General features: G+C 36.9%; 1 protein-coding gene across 1 annotated transcript in view; it reads right to left on the bottom strand.

Annotated features, from left to right (window-relative positions):
* The window catches only part of LOC140138943 (uncharacterized), a 64,287-nt gene that overhangs the window by 4,060 nt on the left and 40,754 nt on the right, over positions 1 to 19,473 (bottom strand). The window contains exons 2-4 of the mRNA XM_072160723.1: positions 18,697 to 18,804; positions 13,066 to 13,152; positions 1,100 to 1,573 (exon numbers count right to left, since the gene is read on the bottom strand). Of these exons, the coding sequence (XP_072016824.1) occupies positions 1,100 to 1,573; positions 13,066 to 13,152; positions 18,697 to 18,804 (669 nt within the window). The remainder of the gene's footprint in view (positions 1 to 1,099; positions 1,574 to 13,065; positions 13,153 to 18,696; positions 18,805 to 19,473) is intronic.

The following is a 19,473-nucleotide window of genomic DNA, read 5'->3' on the forward strand; positions in this document are numbered from 1 at the left end:
TGACTGAGGAATACACCCAAATGACCGAGCCATACACCCAAATGCCAAATGTTTGCGGAATACAACTCAGTGCTTGAGGAATACACCCAAATATTTGAGGAATAATAAATAATAATAATAATAAATGCGCCATTTATCTAGAAAATTCAATCTAATCCAAGGCGCAAAATACACCCAAATAATTGAGAAATACACCCAAATGACTGAGGAATACACCCAAATGACTAAGGAATACACCCAACTCAATATTTCAGCTAAAATCCATACACCCATAAGGAAGCTAGACATGACCTCAATCTTCCACAACGGAAGTGTGAATTTTAAATGGAGTAACCTGACACCATCTGAGTCTCCATCTCTATGTGGTCATAGGGGGTGTATGGATTTCAACTGGAAAAGCCCAATCCTACTAGTGAGCAGTCATTTTTTTCAAGGGGGTGGGGTAATAATAAGTAAATAGCCATGCAATCAGGTAGCAACTTTGAAATTGCAGCCTCCTCATATAAAAGTCCCAATATATGCTAAACCTAACCATAACCCTAATTCTTTTGTATGAGGCATACACCCAAATGACTGAGAAACACACCCAATTGCTGGAGAAATACACCCAAATGTTTGAGGAATACACTTAAATGCCGGAGAAATACACAAAATGTTTGAGGAATACACCCAAATGACTAAGGAATACACCCAAATGACTAAGGAATACACCCAAATGACTGAGGAATACACCCAAATGACTATGGAATACACCCAAATGACTAAGGAATACACCCAATTGCTGGAGGAATACTCCCAAATGACTTAGAAATACACCCAAATGTGGTAGGAATATACCCAAATGACTAAGGAATACACCCAACTCAATATTGTTGCCTTACCTGTAATATGATTGCATAAACAATTAGTTGAAATGCGCAAAGTGAATGAGAAAATAAGAAAACTACCTGGCTATGCAGTCATTGTGTGTAACTACAAGGGCGTTTTCATGCTTTACAGTTTTGGCATGCATTTGAGAGCTGTTGCATTAAGAATATCATGCTATGAAAAGATTGTAAAATAAATTATACAAACTAAAAGATGAGAGGTCAAAGGTCACCTTCAGCTGTAGCTGGTGGCTCTTGTGCCTCCGAAATGTTGGACTCTGGTTGGTTTTCTGCATGACTTTCTGCTTGAGTTTCCGCTTGACTTTCTGCTTGCGTTTCTGCTTGAGTTTCTGCTTGAGTTTCTGCTTGAGTTTCTGCTTCATCAGGTGCTTGATTTGCTGTTTGATCTGATGCTTCATTTTCTGGTTTAGCTTCTACTTGATATTCTACTTGACTATCTGCTTGATTTTCTGCTTGACTATCTGCTTGATTTGCAGGTGTTTCTAGTTCTTTTTCAGTGTTTGTATCATCTTTGTCATCATTATGTTCTTGTGCTTTATCTGGTGAGTCACTAGTAACCTCAACTTGGCTGGCAGAGGTTGGTTCTGTCTCCTCAGTTTTCTCTTTGTCTGTTTCTTCGGTTTTCTGTTTGTCTGTGCTGTCATTTTCTGCTGATGGTGCTTCACCTTGGGTCAACGGTTCTTGTGCTGTGAGGGGTTGGAGGTCAAAGTTCAGGAGAAAATAAATGCAAAAGCAGGTGCAAATGAAACACAAAAGCTTATAAGCCACATTTGACTATTCCGGTTGAAATCCATATACCTTAATGGAAGACATGATATTAATCTCCTACACAAGGGGTGCAAATTTCAAACGGATTCACCCATTCAAATAATCCCAACTCACACTCACTGCTTGGAAGATTCAGGTCATGTTTTCCATAGGGGGAGTATGGATTTCAACTGGAATAGCTCATTTGCTCTGTAGTGTAGATTTCTTAAATTTCAAGGCAAAGTTGGTATTGTTAATCAATCAATCAATCAATCAATTATTCCATCAATCAATCAATCAATCAATCAATAGTAGAATACGAGCAATTAACAAAATTGATCATGTATGTTCTTAGGCAAAACTTTATGAAGCCCAGGGCTTAGTGAAGCCTAGCCTTTAGCCTTGTTTTGAGAAATCTAACATCACTTAACATAGGAAATGATGTCATGCAAATAAATCTAGAGTTGCTGGAGGTGAAATTTTAAAGAACAATGTAACTTTTCAAGGTATAAAGGGTGTATAGGTGCCAGTCTTAAGGGGTAGGGTATGAACCTTTGGACAGTATTTATTGTGGGACATTAGAGCACATCGGACATATTGAATTGCATTCTGAATACAAAGAATGTCCTGATGATATCAAATAATTTTGATTTTTTGAAATTCGCAATGTAATACACATTTTATGGCAAATGATTAAAAATTGATATTTAACCGTACTCGAAGTAAACTTTATAAATCTGATAATATTTACTTAAAGTGTATGTAGGTGGGATGAAAAGCTGACGATCAATTGAAAAATGTGACATTTCGTACTGAAGATGTGAATTTTTTTCTCCAAAACACCAAGAAAATTTTTGTCGTTTTGGGAAAAAAATCCATATCTTCAATATGAAATGTCAAAATTTTCAATTGACCGTCGGCTTTTCCTTCCAGCTACATACACTTTAAGAATATATGATTAGATTTATAAAATTTACTTCGAGGACTTTTATATATCAAAAATGTGAAAAAAATAAAATTTTAATATTTTGTCATAAAATTTGTATTATATTGTGAATTTCAAAAATTAAAATTATTTGATATCAGAAAGACATTCTTCAGTATTCAGAATGCAATTTGATATGTCTGATGTGCTCTCATGTCCCACAAAAATACTGTAAACGCTCAAAACGCTCATTCCAGATCCCTTAAGGTTTGCTAGTCCTAAAGTTTGCTTGTCCTAAGGTTTGCTAGTCCTGAAGTTCAGAAGTCCAGAAATAAGGTTTGCTATCCAGAAACAAAAGTTCCCTATGAAAAGGGCTAACTACATGTAGTCCAAAACTGAGAGTAGGGGTTAGGATAGGGTAAGGGTTATGTTAGGGCTAGTGTTTGATTTAAATTTAGGGTTAGGGTTAAGGCTAGTGTTTGGGTTAAGTTTAGGGTTAGGGTTAGGGTAGGGGGCTAGTGTTTGGTTAAGTTTAGGGTTAGGGTAAGGGTTAGGGCTAATGTTTGAGTCAAGTTTAAGGTTAGGGTTAGGGCTAGGGGGCTAGTGTTTGGGTTAAGTTTAGAGTTAGGGTAAGGGTTACGGCTAGTGTTCGGCTTAAGTTTAGGGTTAGGGTTAGGGCTAGTGTTAGGGTTGAGGTTAGGGTAAGGGTTAGGGCTAGTGTTAGGGTTAAGGTTAAGTTAAGGGTAATGATTAGGGATAAGGTTGGGTACTTACAAACTTTTTGGACTAGCGGATCTTAGGACTAGCAGATGTAGACCGTATTGACAGGAAGAGATAGACAACACATTCAGACAAAATGAGACCACGTCAGAGTTTCAGAGAGGCAGAGCAAGACACAGAAACAAGAGAAAGGGAGGCAACTCAACAGAGTCTAGCGAATGTAGACCGTATTGACAGGAAGAGATAGACAACACATACAGACAAAATGAGACAAAGTCAGGGTTTCAGAGAGACAAAGCTAGACAGAGTCTCAGAGAAAGGCCCAGCTCAAAGAGACAAGGCCAGACAGTGTCTCAGAGAGGCAGAGCTATATAGACACAGAACAAGAGAAAGAGAAGCAACTCTAGATGTAATTGTCACAACAGAAAGTGTGCATAATAAGGTGAAAATCACAGAAGCAAAATATGGTATAAATCAAAAATTTGCAACACAAATCAAACTTGAAAATATGAGTTTTAAAAATAATAACTTTGTCTAAATCAAAATTTGGCAACACAAATTAAACTTGAAATTGTGAGTTTTAAAAAGAATAACATTATGTCATAAGGCAAAAGAAAACCCAAAAACATGTTTGTCTCTGGTCAACCACACGCATTCATAAACTACCTGTCGATCTAACTTTGTCTCTGATTGGTTAATTACATGATATCTTTACTTTAATCACCAATCAGAATGGAGCTTTGCAAATAATTCACCCTAATTTTTTTGTGTGGTGAAATTATTAATTTTTGCTGATTGGTCCATTTGATAATGAAAACATCTTTTTGACCAATCAGCAGGTAGTTCTCATGCAGTTAAATTGGCCAAAAAACATAATATTATACATTTAACTAGAAGTTGATTCCCCTGATAAGTTTGTTTCACAAACAGGTATTTATTTTATGGCATGTTTAGGGTTTCTACCATTGAGTGCGACAGTAAGCTTCCCCTTCATGAAGCAAACTAGTGCAAGTGACCGACAGAATAGATCGTAATAGAGTGAAATATATCGAGTGAGTACTTCATTCATTTCTTTTGGATCTGTTTCCAGAATCTTAACCAATTATCTTGACTTTGATCGATTTTTAGGATTTCTACCATTGAGTGCAACAGTAAGCTTCCCCTTCATGAAGCAAACTAGCGCGAGTGGCCGACAGAATAGATCGTTGCCAGAATGGAAACAAATGTACAAAATAGTTTTATTTTGGAGTCATTATTGCTCTGTGTGCTAGCCATATAGGCCTAGGCATCAACATGAAAAGTCCAAGTTTTGAGACATTTTCTCAAAATACCAAGAGCTATCTCAAGAACCAATACTGGGCGTGTTTGTACTCATTTTAATGCATTTTTCATTTTTTTCCAATGGTCATGAAAATACACAATTCTGATTTTTTTTTAATTTTTAAAACAAAATTTGAAACTTGTCGTCTGCAGTCAATATCCGCATGGATTAAGACCTCAATTTTGCCAATCGACAAGGTCACAGTTCATTAACCCCTATTTACTTGTACACACGTACTATGACCTTTAAATATATTGGGTACAAAACCCATTATAGTTTATACTTCATCCTCTTAATGAGCCCACTGGAAATGAGATCAATGAATGAGTCTTGACTCAAGTCTCCCTTACTAAATCAAGATGTGTAGTGTAGACTTGAGTCCAGTCATGACTTAAGTCTACTTTACTAAACCAAGATGAGAAATTATAATTAATGACTTAAACCTATGATCTCGACACAAAATTAAGACGTACCTCAAATTTTCGATCACAACTTCGACCTTCGTCAGAAGACCGGCAACCCAAGTTCGGGATCGGTGACAATTTGGACACTTGACCCCAAAACTTGGTCGTACACTCTGGGTAACCTGTATCGGCTCCCATCACGGTTGAGTGATGGTTGGTTGACTCTAATGTAGATTGACTCCATCACACCCCTTTTAAGGTTAGCAACAACTTTAAACTGTTGCGATTTGGTAGTTCACAGCATCTTGCGAATGGTAGTGAGCTTTGGCAAAAATTGCATTGCTCAATTCATAGCGAGCTTGTAGAAGAATCTAAATATCACAGATATACTTTTGTAGGCCATGTGATTCTTGAGTTATGTTGTAAAAAGGGCTGAAACAACAACACTTTTGTAAAACATACATAACTCATTAGCAGCAATAAATTAAGCAAGTTTTCAAAATATATGATTTGTAGAATAAACTTTTGCAAAAGATGAAAGTGTTATTTTTCAAAAATATATTGACTAAGATAATGAAAATCGATTTTTCGGTTGCTTCGACCAACAATACCTCGTCTACCCTTAAAGTATCTTTGACCGGGATTAGTGGCGGCGCCAGGAATTTTTTTTTCGGGGGCATTAGGGGAAAAGTGAATTTCAAGGGGGGCAAAATCAACAAAATTTGTTTTTTTCTGGGGCCAACAGGGGCAAGAGTTCTGACTGGGGAAATTTGCCCCCCCATGCCCCAATGGTGCCGCCACTGACTGCAAGAAGAGGTCAATCCACATCAGAGTCAACCAACCATCAGTCAACAGCGACGGGGGCCAATACAGGGTGTACGACCAAGTGTTGAGGTCAAGTGTCCAAAAGGTCACTGATCCCGAACTTTGGTTGCCAGTCTCCTGATGAATGTCAAAGTTGTGACAGAAAATTTGAGGTACGTCTTAATTTTTGTGTTGAGATCATCGGTTTAAATCATTAAATATGAAGACTTAAATGTATTAGGAGTACACCTAAATGTATTAGAAATACACCCTAATGTACTAGGAATACACCCAAATGTATTAGAAATACACCCAAATGTATTAGGAATACACCCAAATGTATTAGGAATGCACCCAAATGTATTAGGAATACACCCAAATGTATTAGGAATACACCCAAATGTATTAGAAATACACCCTAATGTACTAGGAATACACCCAAATGTATTAGAAATACACCCAAATGTATTAGGAATACACCAAAATGTATTAGGAATGCACCCAAATGTATTAGGAATACACCCAAATGTATTAGAAATATATAAGGGACACTGGCAGTTTTTTTGTTTTTTCACTCTCTTAATATTATGGCAGTTTAATCAAGTTTTCTTTCCATTTAAAGCCATAATGCATGATCTTTCAAAACAAGTTCAGTCTTTTATTTTTAAAAACCTGATTTGTTTTGGCATATTTGTAATGTTTAGACTTACATTATATGTGTCCCAACTTACACCTAAATTAATTCAGTCAAATCCATTATGTTTTAGGACAGCAAAGCAAGTTTGAATTTAAGTCAAAATATGACTTTAAATTCCCCCTAGAACACCACAGTTAAGCTTTCCAGGTGAGCGGCTAAGATAGTGAGTGATTTTTCTCTCATTTTACTTCATTAATTTGGCTTTAAATGCCAAGAAAACTTTCCTGACAGTTGTTACTAAATATTTTGGCAAAGAATTACCAAATTAAAATTTGGCCGAATCGTAGCCTATATTAAGGCTTAAATAATTATTCTCTCAGGTTTGAGAGATAAGTACAAATGCTTTGTATTACTTCGATAATGACCAGTTCAGAATTTTCAAAAATATCACTTTTCCACGTAAAAAGGCCCTAATTGACATGTTATTCATTGGTTAATAATGCATGTTTACTTTGTGACTAGATACACCTGTAACCATGGTAACCAAACCACAAAGGCAGTAACTGCTTTGTTAGTTATTTACATATACTACATTTTTACTTGCAGGGACTGACTAGATACACCTGTAACCATGGTAACCAAACCACAAAGGCAGTAACTGCTTTGTTAGTTATTTACATATACTACATTTTTACTTGCAAGGGACAGGCATACTAGCAATGACCCTGACTTTCAAAAATCCAAAGATAGCTTTTTCCTGAATTACTTATTTTGTATTTTCTTCCTGCTATATGGAAAGAGAGCTTAACTCTCTTCACGCAGACGACAAGTTAAAAAAATTTAAAATTCAAAAATTTCAGAAATGTAAATTTTCATGACCATATTTGGAATCAGCATGAAAATGCATTAAAATGAGTACAAACAAGCCTGGAATTGGTTCAGTAGTTCTTAAGATAGCTCTTGATATTTTGAAAATATTTCAAAACTTGAACTTTTCCGTTGATGCGCATGGCTAGCACGCAGAGCATTAATATGCTATGTGTGCTAGCCATAGGCTTCAACATAAAAAGTTCAAGTTTTGAGATATTTTCCCAAATTATCAAGAGCTATCATAAGAACCACTCAACCAATACCAGGCTTGTTTGTACTCATTCTAATGTATTTTTAATGCTGATTCCAAATATGGTCATGAACATTTACAATTCTGAAATTTTTGAATTTTCAAAAAAATAAAATTGAACTTGTCATCTGCAGTTGACACCCATGGGGAGAGTTAAGAAATATGAGGGAAATAATAATTATGTTGTTCAGGCCAAAAATAATAAATTTTTCTCATTTCCCCTGCATATTATTCCTGCCATATGGACACTTAAGGGTATACGAGGTATTGTTGGTGAAACAGCCAAAAAATTGATTTTCATTATCTGAATCAATTATTATTATAAAATAACACTTCAGTGTTTTGCAAAAGTTGATTCTACAAATCATATACCTTGAAAGCGTGTTTAATTTATTGTTGTTAATGACTTATGCACGCTTTACAAAAGTGTTGTTGTTTCAGCCCTCTTTCTAACATAACTCAAGAACCACAGGACCTACAAAAGTATATCTGTGATATTTGAATTCTTCTACACGCTCGCTACAAATTGAGCAATGTAATTTTTGCTAAAGCTCAGTACCATTCGCAAGATGCTGCGAACTACTTTTTTTTGGCTGCTTCGACCAACAATACATCGTATACCCTTAATGCTATATGTGCTAGCCATAGACTTCAATAAAAAAAAGTCCCAGATAGTTTGAGACATTTTCTCAAAATATCAAGAGCTATCCTAAGAACCACTGAACTAATTTAATTCTATACTCATTTTAAAATGCATTTTTCATGCTAATTCCAAATATGGTCAAGAATATTTTACAAGCCTGAAAGTTTTGAATTTGAAAAAGAAAACGAGCCTGTCATCTGCAGTCGTCACCCGCGAAAGAGAGTCAAGAAATATAAGGGGAAATATTATGTTGTTCAGGCCAAAGATAATTTTAAGTTTTTTGTTTTTCTCATGTCCCCTGCATGCATTAGATTTATGCTGCATTTTTGGTCGTGTAAAATAGTAAAAGTTGAATTTCGTTTCTTTTTATTATTTTAATTTTTAACAAAAGCCAAAAATCTGCTGCAAAATTAATATGCTCATTTGCAAATTTGTTTCTAATCACATCACCAAATGTAGCCTGTATTCAGCATAAAAAGTCCTAAGTTTTAAGATATTTTCTCAAAATATCAAGATATATTTCAAGAACCACTGAACCAATTCCAGGCTTGTTTGTACCCATTTTAATGTATTTTTCATGCTGATTCCAAATATGGTCATGAAAATTTACAATTTTGTAATTTTTGAATTAAAAAAGAAAGTTGTTGTGTGCAGTCGACACCCGCATGCAGAGAGTTCCCTTGTTAAATCACTGTTTCCTTAATTGGTTTATTTTAACATTATAAATAGCAAATGAAAGTTTTGTATACTGGGCAATGACTTGAACATAAAAAGTCAAAATTTTGAGATACTTTCTTTAAAGTGAAAGAGCTATCTCAAAAACCACTGAACCAATACTAGGCTTGTTTGTACTCATTTTAATGAATTTTTATGCTGATTCCAAATATGGTATAATGTACAATTCTGATTTTTTGTTAATTATTTAAGAGATTTGTAAATTTTTAAAGAAAATTTGGAATTTGTCGTCTGCAGTCAACATCCTTGTGGATTAACTTGAGGCCTCAATTATGCCAATCCACCAGGCCACAGTTCATTAACCCCTATTTACTTGTACACACATACTATGACCTTTAAATATATTGGGTATAACACCCATTATACTCCATCTCTTAATGAGCCCACTGGAAATGAGATCAATGAGTGAGTCTTGACTCAAGTCTACCTTACTAAATCAAGGTGTATAGTGTAGACTTGAGTCCAGTCCTTACTAAACCAAGAAAATTGTGAACTTGTCGTCTGCAGTCGACACCAGCATGGAGAGGGTTAACACAATGTCCTTTGAGATATCTTAAACCTGCTCTAGTCTACAAATTATCACTTAATTATGCATATTCAGTAGCCCCTTGTGACTATTAACTGTACGTGCTATCAGCAGTAGATAGCAGCAACTAAATAATATTGTAGTCATTTAATGCTATATATTGGGCTATGGCAACAAAACCTTACCTCTCATCACCATGCTCATGCTGGTGTCGACTGCAAACAAGTTTCAATTTTATTTTTAATTAAAAAAATTCAGAATTGTACATTTTCATGAACATATTTGGAACCAGCATGACAAATGCATTAAAATGAGTACAAACAAGCCTAAAAAATAAATAAATTTTGGATTTATAAAGCGCCTTTCTCCCGATCTTAGAGGACTCAAAGCGCTGTAATTTCGATGCAATGGTGAATCATCACAATCAGATCGCATCAACTAGGCCAGTTGCTGCCGAGCGGCGCACACCTATCCGCATTTAGATTGTAACATCCACCAATTATCTGTGCAGCTCCCCAAATTCCATTGGGTGAAGGAAGTTTTGATAACCAAACAACTAATCACCGATTATTGCGATACAGGAGATCCCGGAGAAAACCTGCGAGAGCGAGCATGGAATCGGGATAAACCAAGGGCTTGAACCCGGGACCTCAGTGGTGCAAGGCAAGGGAACTACCGCTGCGCCAACTCACTCCCCTAGCCTAGTATTGGTTCAGAGCCTCTTGGGATAGCTCTTGATATTTTGAGAAAACCAAGTGGTATGCGCCGTGCATTTTCTAAATTCAGTAAATTTCCATCGTCAACCCTGTAATTGAATGGGATTATTTTGACATTTTAAAACGCTTGAAATATCACAAACAAATAGGCCTATGTTAATAAATAATATAAATGCAAGCTAAAACTGTTGGGTATCTCGTGTTAGTGTAGAAGGTACACTGTCTGAACCTCAACCTCTGAGCTTTGGATTACCACAGGGATCTCTAGTTGGACCGCTGGGTTTTTCAATGTACACCTCTCCAATTCGCCATATCATCAACAGATTCGGTCTTTCATATCACATCTACGCAGATGACATACAATTATACATCAACTTTGATCCCCGAAATCTATCATCCATCACTGATGCGCTTGCTCGCCTCACAGCTTGTAGTGTAAGATCAAAATATGGATGACCAGGAACTTGCTGCGCCTGAATGACGAGAAAACTGAATTCTTTGTTGCGGTATCTGATTACCAAAAGCAAAATATGCCGCCTGTTTCTCTTCGGATTGGTGACATGGAGATTCTGCCGACTGCCAACTTAGGTGTTATTTTTGATCGTCAAATGACAATGACATCACACATCAGCTCACTTTGTTCAAGTTTGAATTACCAGCTTCGTAATATATCCAGTGTTAGACGCTTCTTGGATGTTGACACATGCCACCTTGTTGTTAGAAGTCTTATACTCTCTCGCATTGACTATGGAAGTGGGCTCATTCTGGGTAGTAATACATCTGACATTCAAAGGTTGCAAAGAATCCAGAACTGGGCATCCAAACTCATTTGCCGCAGAACAAAACAGGACCATGCTACGCCTTGTTTACAAGAATTACATTGGCTTCGGATCAGAGAGAGGATCAGTTTTAAGATCATGATGATTATTTTCAAATGCCTTAAGGGTTGGGGTATGAACGTTTGGACAGTATTTATTTTGGGACATTAGAGCACATCAGACATATCGAATTGCATTCTGAATACGCAGAATGTCTTTCTGATATCAAATAATTTTGATTTTTGAAATTCGCAATTTAATACACATTTTATGGCAAATCATTAAAAATTGATATTTTTGATATTTAACAGTACTAAAGTAAACTTTATAAATCTGATGATTTATACTTATAATAGAGTATGTAGGTGGGATGAAAAGCCGACGATCAATTGAACATTTTGACCTTTCGTATTGAAGATACGGAATTTTTTTTCCAAAACACCAAAAACAATTGGGTCTTTTTGGGAAAAAAATCCATATCTTCAATATGAAATGTCAAAATTTTCAATTGACCGTCGGCTTTTCCTCCCAGCTACATACACTTTAAGAATATATCATTAGATTTATATAATTTACTTCGAGGACTGTTATATATAAAAAATTTGAACCCTTGCCCCTGTTTGCCCCCCCAATGAAAAAGTTAAAGTAGGCCTACTTCTGAGAGTTATTAATTAACCTCATATCTGGTCATTTTAAGCTTAAAAAACACAAATTTTTGCGCACTTCGCTCGCATTTATTCCACTTTTTTACCATGTCACCAGTTTAGCTTCAATATGCCAAATATTTTCGTGCGCTTCGCGCGCATTGGTACCATACACTTCTTTTGTCGCCAAAAGGTGCTGGATTCCTGTCCCCTCATTTATTATGTTTGCCCCCGCTTGCCCCCCAAATGAAAATGTCTAGTTACGCCACTGTTCTTTGTATTTAATTAATCTGGTTTCATCTTTTGCCATGTTATTTTGTCATTTTTGTCATATGCGCTGCGCTCTTTATGTATGTAGCGCTATATAAATGCCTCAAATGTATGTATGTATGTATTAGGAATACACCCAAATGTATTAGGAATACACCCAAATGTATTAGGAATACACCTAAATGTATTAGGAATACATCCAAATGTATTAGGAATACACCCAAATGTATTAGGAATACATCCAAATGTATTAGGAATACACCCAAATGTATTAGGAATACACCCAAATGTATTACAAATGCACTTTATGTATTAGGAATACACACTATGTATTAGGAATACACCCAAACGTATTAGGAATACACCCAAATGTATATAGGAATGCACCCAAATGAATTAGGAATACACCCAAATGTGTTACAAATATACTTTTTGTATTAGGAATACACATGTATTAAGAATACACTCAAATATGTTACAGGAATACACCTAAATGTGTGTGTTAAATTTGGACAAGAAAAGCTTGGGCTATCTTAGTTTGGATAATTGTTTTATTTCTATTTTTATTATTTTTTTTATATTTTACACAATGCATCCAAAGATCATTTTATGAGTGTACAAGTGTATTGGGCTATTTTAACTGAAATTCATACCCCCTATGGAAGACAAAACCATATTATCTTCCATACACAGGGTGTAGATATCAAATGGGGTCACCCATAAAGGTGCTCCTGGACCTGGATTCTCAAAGCTGTCTTAAGGTCTGCATTTACAAGCATCTATCTATACACCCAAATGTATTAGGAGAACACCCAAATGTATTAGGAGAACACCCAAATGTATTAGGAATACACCCAAATGTAATAGGAATACACCCACATCTATCTATACACCCAAATTGATTAGGAATACACAAAATGTATTAGGAATACACCCAAATGTATTAGGAATACACCCAAATGTAATAGGAATACACCCAAATGTATAAGGAATACACCCAAATGTATTAAAAATATACCCAAACATATATATTAGGTTTACAACCAAAAATGTATTAAGAATACCTGTTGTCAAATTACGTAGGAATGTAAGGTAAATGTGTTACTGAGATGTGTTACCATGGTTACTGTTAGTGTTACTATGGTTACCTGGTGGTGATTGTGCCTCCTCTGTTGTTTCTTCATCTTTCATGTTGTCATTGGATTTTCTCTCTGCTTGCTCCAATGTTGGATTTTCTGATGGAAAAAAAAACAGTTCCACTAACAACTATTTTGATTGGTTACAAAGAGGGCTGTATCATGTATTGAGCCAATCAGAGATATGGTAAGAATAGTCAATAGGACTGAAAGGGATATGCTGAAAGATCTAAAATTAACCAATCAGGGGCTCTTTAAGAATTGGAAGAAGACCATAAGTCCACTTGGCCCTCAACATGTATACTTTAAAGTTGCGTATAGTTTTGTATAGTTTGGTAATGTTTTATACATGTTCAGAGCCAAAACAAATCTTTCACAACCTTTCATGATGTTTTCACCCTGGAACATGTATTAAGCATTATTAAACCCTAAGAAACTAAACGTAACTTATATGTATACATGTTGAGGGGCCAAGTGGACTTACGGTCTTCTTGCGCTCAGGTCTTCGTTTGCTATTTCTCTTGGATTTTATGATATTCAAAGAAAACCAAAATTAATGCTGTGATAACAACACTGACTTTCTTGCAGTTTTTCTGATTGGTTAATTCAAATATAACTATAAGTGATAAAGGGTGTTTTTTGGTGAAAAATAAAACACAGAAAGCAGTCCCCTATTTAGAGGTGTTCATTTCTGAGGAGATATCTCTCCCTTCCCAGAATCCTTTGCACATAAACTTATCTCATCAAATGACTTCCCAGAATCCTTTGCACATAAACTTATCTCATCAAATGACACATGCATTATGTACAGGTTCCCTTTGTTTTAATTTTGAAAATAGTCTGGCTAAACAGGGGTTGATAGTCAAGAAAGAAATATATTGTGCAAGACCTGGAAATGCTCTGTACATTTCTATCGACCAATGTCATGAGAACACCAGGGGCCGATAGTCGAGAAAGAAATATATTGTGCAAGACCTGGAAATGCTCTGTACATTTCTATCGACCAATGTCATGAGAACACCAGGGCCGATAGTCGAGAAAGAAATACATTGTGCAAGACCTGGACAGGCTCTGTACATTTCTATCGACCAATGTCATGAGAACACCAGGGGCCGATAGTCGAGAAAGAAATATATTGTGCAAGACCTGGAAATGCTCTGTACACTTCTATCGACCAATGTCATGAGAACACCAGGGGCCGATAGTCGAGAAAGAAATATATTGTGCAAGACCTGGAAATGCTCTGTACATTTCTATCGACCAATGTCATGAGAACACCAGGGCCGATAGTCGAGAAAGAAATATATTGTGCAAGACCTGGAAATGCTCTGTACATTTCTATCGACCAATGTCATGAGAACACCAGGGGCCGATAGTCGAGAAAGAAATATATTGTGCAAGACCTGGAAATGCTCTGTACATTTCTATCGACCAATGTCATGAGAACACCAGGGCCGATAGTCGAGAAAGAAATACATTGTGCAAGACCTGGAAATGCTCTGTACATTTCTATCGACCAATGTCATGAGAACACCAGGGCCGATAGTCGAGAAAGAAATATATTGTGCAAGACCTGGAAATGTTCTGTACATTTCTATCGACCAATGTCATGAGAACACCAGGGCCGATAGTCGAGAAAGAAATACATTGTGCAAGACCTGGAAATGTTCTGTACATTTCTATCGACCAATGTCATGAGAACACCAGGGGCCGATAGTCGAGAAAGAAATATATTGTGCAAGACCTGGAAATGCTCTGTACATTTCTATCGACCAATGTCATGAGAACACCGGGGCCGATAGTCGAGAAAGAAATATATTGTGCAAGACCTGGAAATGCTCTGTACATTTCTATCGACCAATGTCATGAGAACACCAGGGGCCGATAGTCGAGAAAGAAATACATTGTGCAAGACCTGGAAATGTTCTGTACATTTCTATCGACCAATGTCATGAGAACACCAGGGCCGATAGTCGAGAAAGAAATATATTGTGCAAGACCTGGAAATGCTCTGTACATTTCTATCGACCAATGTCATGAGAACACCAGGGGCCGATAGTCGAGAAAGAAATATATTGTGCAAGACCTGGAAATGCTCTGTACATTTCTATCGACCAATGTCATGAGAACACCAGGGGCCGATAGTCGAGAAAGAAATATATTGTGCAAGACCTGGAAATGCTCTGTACATTTCTATCGACCAATGTCATGAGAACACCAGGGGCCGATAGTCGAGAAAGAAATATATTGTGCAAGACCTGGAAATGCTCTGTACATTTCTATCGACCAATGTCATGAGAACACCAGGGGCCGATAGTCGAGAAAGAAATATATTGTGCAAGACCTGGAAATGCTCTGTACATTTCTATCGACCAATGTCATGAGAACACCAGGGGCCGATAGTCGAGAAAGAAATATATTGTGCAAGACCTGGAAATGCTCTGTACATTTCTATCGACCAATGTCATGAGAACACCAGGGCCGATAGTCGAGAAAGAAATATATTGTGCAAGACCTGGAAATGTTCTGTACATTTCTATCGACCAATGTCATGAGAACACCAGGGGCCGATAGTCGAGAAAGAAATATATTGTGCAAGACCTGGAAATGCTCTGTACATTTCTATCGACCAATGTCATGAGAACACCAGGGGCCGATAGTCGAGAAAGAAATATATTGTGCAAGACCTGGAAATGTTTGTACATTTCTATCGACCAATGTCATGAGAACACCAGGGGCCGATAGTCGAGAAAGAAATATATTGTGCAAGACCTGGAAATGCTCTGTACATTTCTATCGACCAATGTCATGAGAACACCAGGGGCCGATAGTCGAGAAAGAAATATATTGTGCAAGACCTGGAAATGCTCTGTACATTTCTATCGACCAATGTCATGAGAACACCAGGGCCGATAGTCGAGAAAGAAATATATTGTGCAAGACCTGGAAATGTTCTGTACATTTCTATCGACCAATGTCATGAGAACACCAGGGCCGATAGTCGAGAAAGAAATATATTGTGCAAGACCTGGAAATGTTTGTACATTTCTATCGACCAATGTCATGAGAACACCAGGGGCCGATAGTCGAGAAAGAAATATATTGTGCAAGACCTGGAAATGCTCTGTACATTTCTATCGACCAATGTCATGAGAACACCAGGGCCGATAGTCGAGAAAGAAATATATTGTGCAAGACCTGGAAATGTTCTGTACATTTCTATCGACCAATGTCATGAGAACACCAGGGCCGATAGTCGAGAAAGAAATATATTGTGCAAGACCTGGAAATGTTTCTGTACATTTCTATCGACCAATGTCATGAGAACACCAGGGGCCGATAGTCGAGAAAGAAATATATTGTGCAAGACCTGGATGTGCTTTGTACATTTCGTCAATATGAAGCAATGTTGCACTAGATAGCAAATCAGTATAGAAAATAGAAATGGGAGAAATGCATTATTGGAAGTGCAAGATATCTTTTCTGGTCATGTGACACCAGACCATTGGAGGATCTCAATTGCACCAGAGCTCCTACAGCTCTCCTTAACAACATTCCAGGAGTATGATTTGAATCCCTAGAAGTTTTAATACAGATATTTAAAGATTGAGCTCCTTGTTGAGCACCTTGTAAAGCTCCAGCAATTTTCAAAAATGAAGGCCTGTGACATATGTGTACTGTTATGGTTGAGTACCCCTCGCACCTTTATGCTTTAAAACTTGAATTTTAATTCCAACATTGCCTTTAACAATATATGTGAGAAATAGACCATGAGATCCATTGCCTTTAACCCCTGAGCACTACCTGCCGATCTAACATTACCTCTGATTAGTCAATTACATGATATTTTCACTTTAATCACCAATCAGAATGGAGCTTTGCAAATAATTTTTTTTTGTGTGATGAAATTATTCTAACAATGTTGCTGATTGGGCCAATTGATACAAAAACTTCTTTTTGGCCAATCGGCAGGTAGTTCTCATGAGGTCATGGTTGAGTACCCCTCACAGCGGTGTGTTAAAATACTTGAATTTTAATTTCAACATTGCCTTAAAAACAATGTATGTGAGAAATAGACCATGAGATATGATGGAAATCAATACAAAATCCAATATCCCCAAGTCATGTTATCGACGTATCATGCTTATTTCGGTTTTCCACAAAAATTGCCTCCAATTGATTGACTGTATATATTATGCATTCTCACATGCAAGTATTAACAGGCCAGGTCAAGAGGAGATATCTTACCCTTCCCAGAATCCTTTGCAACATGATATATCACCTCAGTACAGCAAATGCATTCCTACTACTTTGTCAGGTTCACTTTGTTTTTATGTTGAGAATAAACTGGCTAACAGGCCTTGTCGTCTAGATTTTAAATACAAGTGGTTAATCACTCACTAGCATGATGCCAGGCGAGTGGTTGAACACCACTTATTTGGGTTTAATGAAGTAGAGCTTCGAAAACGGTTAGCGGTATTTATGTAGAAATCTGCACAAAGTGCGCTAAAGATTTGTGACTTTCGCCACTTGGAGGGGGCACAGAATCAATCAAACATGTTAAATGTTGAATTGGCGAGCGATTTTTAGGCGTAGTGTATATATGGCGAGTAGAAATTTGCTCACTAGAAATCGAGTTTGGGCGAGCGGTGGCGAGAGAGAGCGATCGCTCGCCTCAAACGGCAAGACTTGGGCTAAACATGCATGTATGAGTCGAAAGTCAAGAAAATAATAAACATATTTTACAATATCTGGATGTGCTCATTGAGGTATATACACTTGGTAACTATCGATGTTGCACTGGATAGCAAATGAAGGAAAATTGAAATGCATTGGAAGCAATGCATTGTGGGTAGAGCAAGCTATTTTCTCTGGGTCAAGTCTGTGCAGTAATGCAAGGAGAGAACTACAGTCAGAAAATTCTAATTTTTAGTATTTTTTTAATACACTGCATGCTGTGGCCATAGGTGTCAACATAAAAAGTCCACTTTTGAGATATTTTCTGAAAATATCAAGAGCTATCTCAAGAACCACTGAACCAATACTAGGCTTGTTTGTATCCATTTTATTGCATTTTTATGCTGATTCCAAATATGGTCATGAAAATGTACAATTCTGATATTTTTGGGATATTTTGATCTTGTCATCTGCAGTTGACACGGTGGTGGGGTTTATGCCACAACAAAACAGAACGGAATAGTGAATATCACTGTGTGATAAAGCAGCTACCGAATGATTTGAATTTCAAAAATTGACCCTTCCATTCTTGAATTAAAACAATTGGAAACCACACCTCTTTTTCAACCCATTCCATGTACATTGCACCTTCCATGCCTAAAGTCCGCTTCAGACTTCACATCGCGGCTGCGTGCGATGAAATCTGAGCTAGGGTTTTTTTTAGCTTGGCGGTGAAAATTCTCATCGGGTGGTTGAATTTTCATCGACGATGAGAGATGAATTTTGTTCAACTTTTTCACTCTCTCTTGGAATATGGCAGCTGCGCACACTTGTGATTGGCTGCTGGAAATAACCATAGATTATCAAAAAACATAAAACAAGGTCGAAATTCACATTGGGGGAATGAAAATGGTTTCTTGTGGTTGAGACTCTGCTACGACTTGGGAGGCCATATCTATACTGTACCTGTTGTTTCTAGTGGTTTAGTCTCTGCTACATCATTTTCTGTTGGTTTCTCTGCGTCTTTCTTCTCTTCTCCATTTTCTACTTCCTTTTCTTTAGGTGATGTTTCATCTGCAGAGAATAAAAAGAGAAAAGTGCTGAAATACACCTAATTTGTAGAAGAAAACACCCAAATACACACAATCTCTAGAGAGAAGTGCTGAAATACACCTAATTTGTAGAAGAAAACACACAATCTCTAGAGAGAAGTGTTTAAATGCACCTAATTTGTATAAGAGAACACCCAAATACGCCCAATCTCTAGAGAGAAGTGCTGAAATCAGGGATATGAGCTGAAATACACCTAATTTGTAGAAGAAAACACCCATTCTCTAGAGAGAAGTGCTGAAATACACCTAATTTGTACAAGAAAACACCCAAATACACACAATCTCTAGAGAAAAGTGTTTAAATGCACCTAATTTGTATAAGAGAACACCCAAATACACACAACCTCGAAAGAAAAGTCCTGACATACACTTAATTGGTAGAAGAAAATACCCAAATACACCCAATCTCTAGAGAGATGTGTTGAAATACACCTAATTTATTGAAGAGAACACCCAAACACACCCAATATCTAGAGAAAAGTGCTGAAATACACCCATTTCGAATACCCATTCCACAGGTTTTGTGTGTTTTTGGGTGCATTTGGGACCGATTTGCTGCAGCTTGGTGCTGATGAGGACTGGCAACACTGTATAGATTACTGTAAACATGGTTGATATTGACACAATAGTG

Source organism: Amphiura filiformis, chromosome 18, assembly GCF_039555335.1.
Source record: "Amphiura filiformis chromosome 18, Afil_fr2py, whole genome shotgun sequence".
NCBI classification, from domain to species: Eukaryota; Metazoa; Echinodermata; class Ophiuroidea; order Amphilepidida; family Amphiuridae; genus Amphiura; species Amphiura filiformis.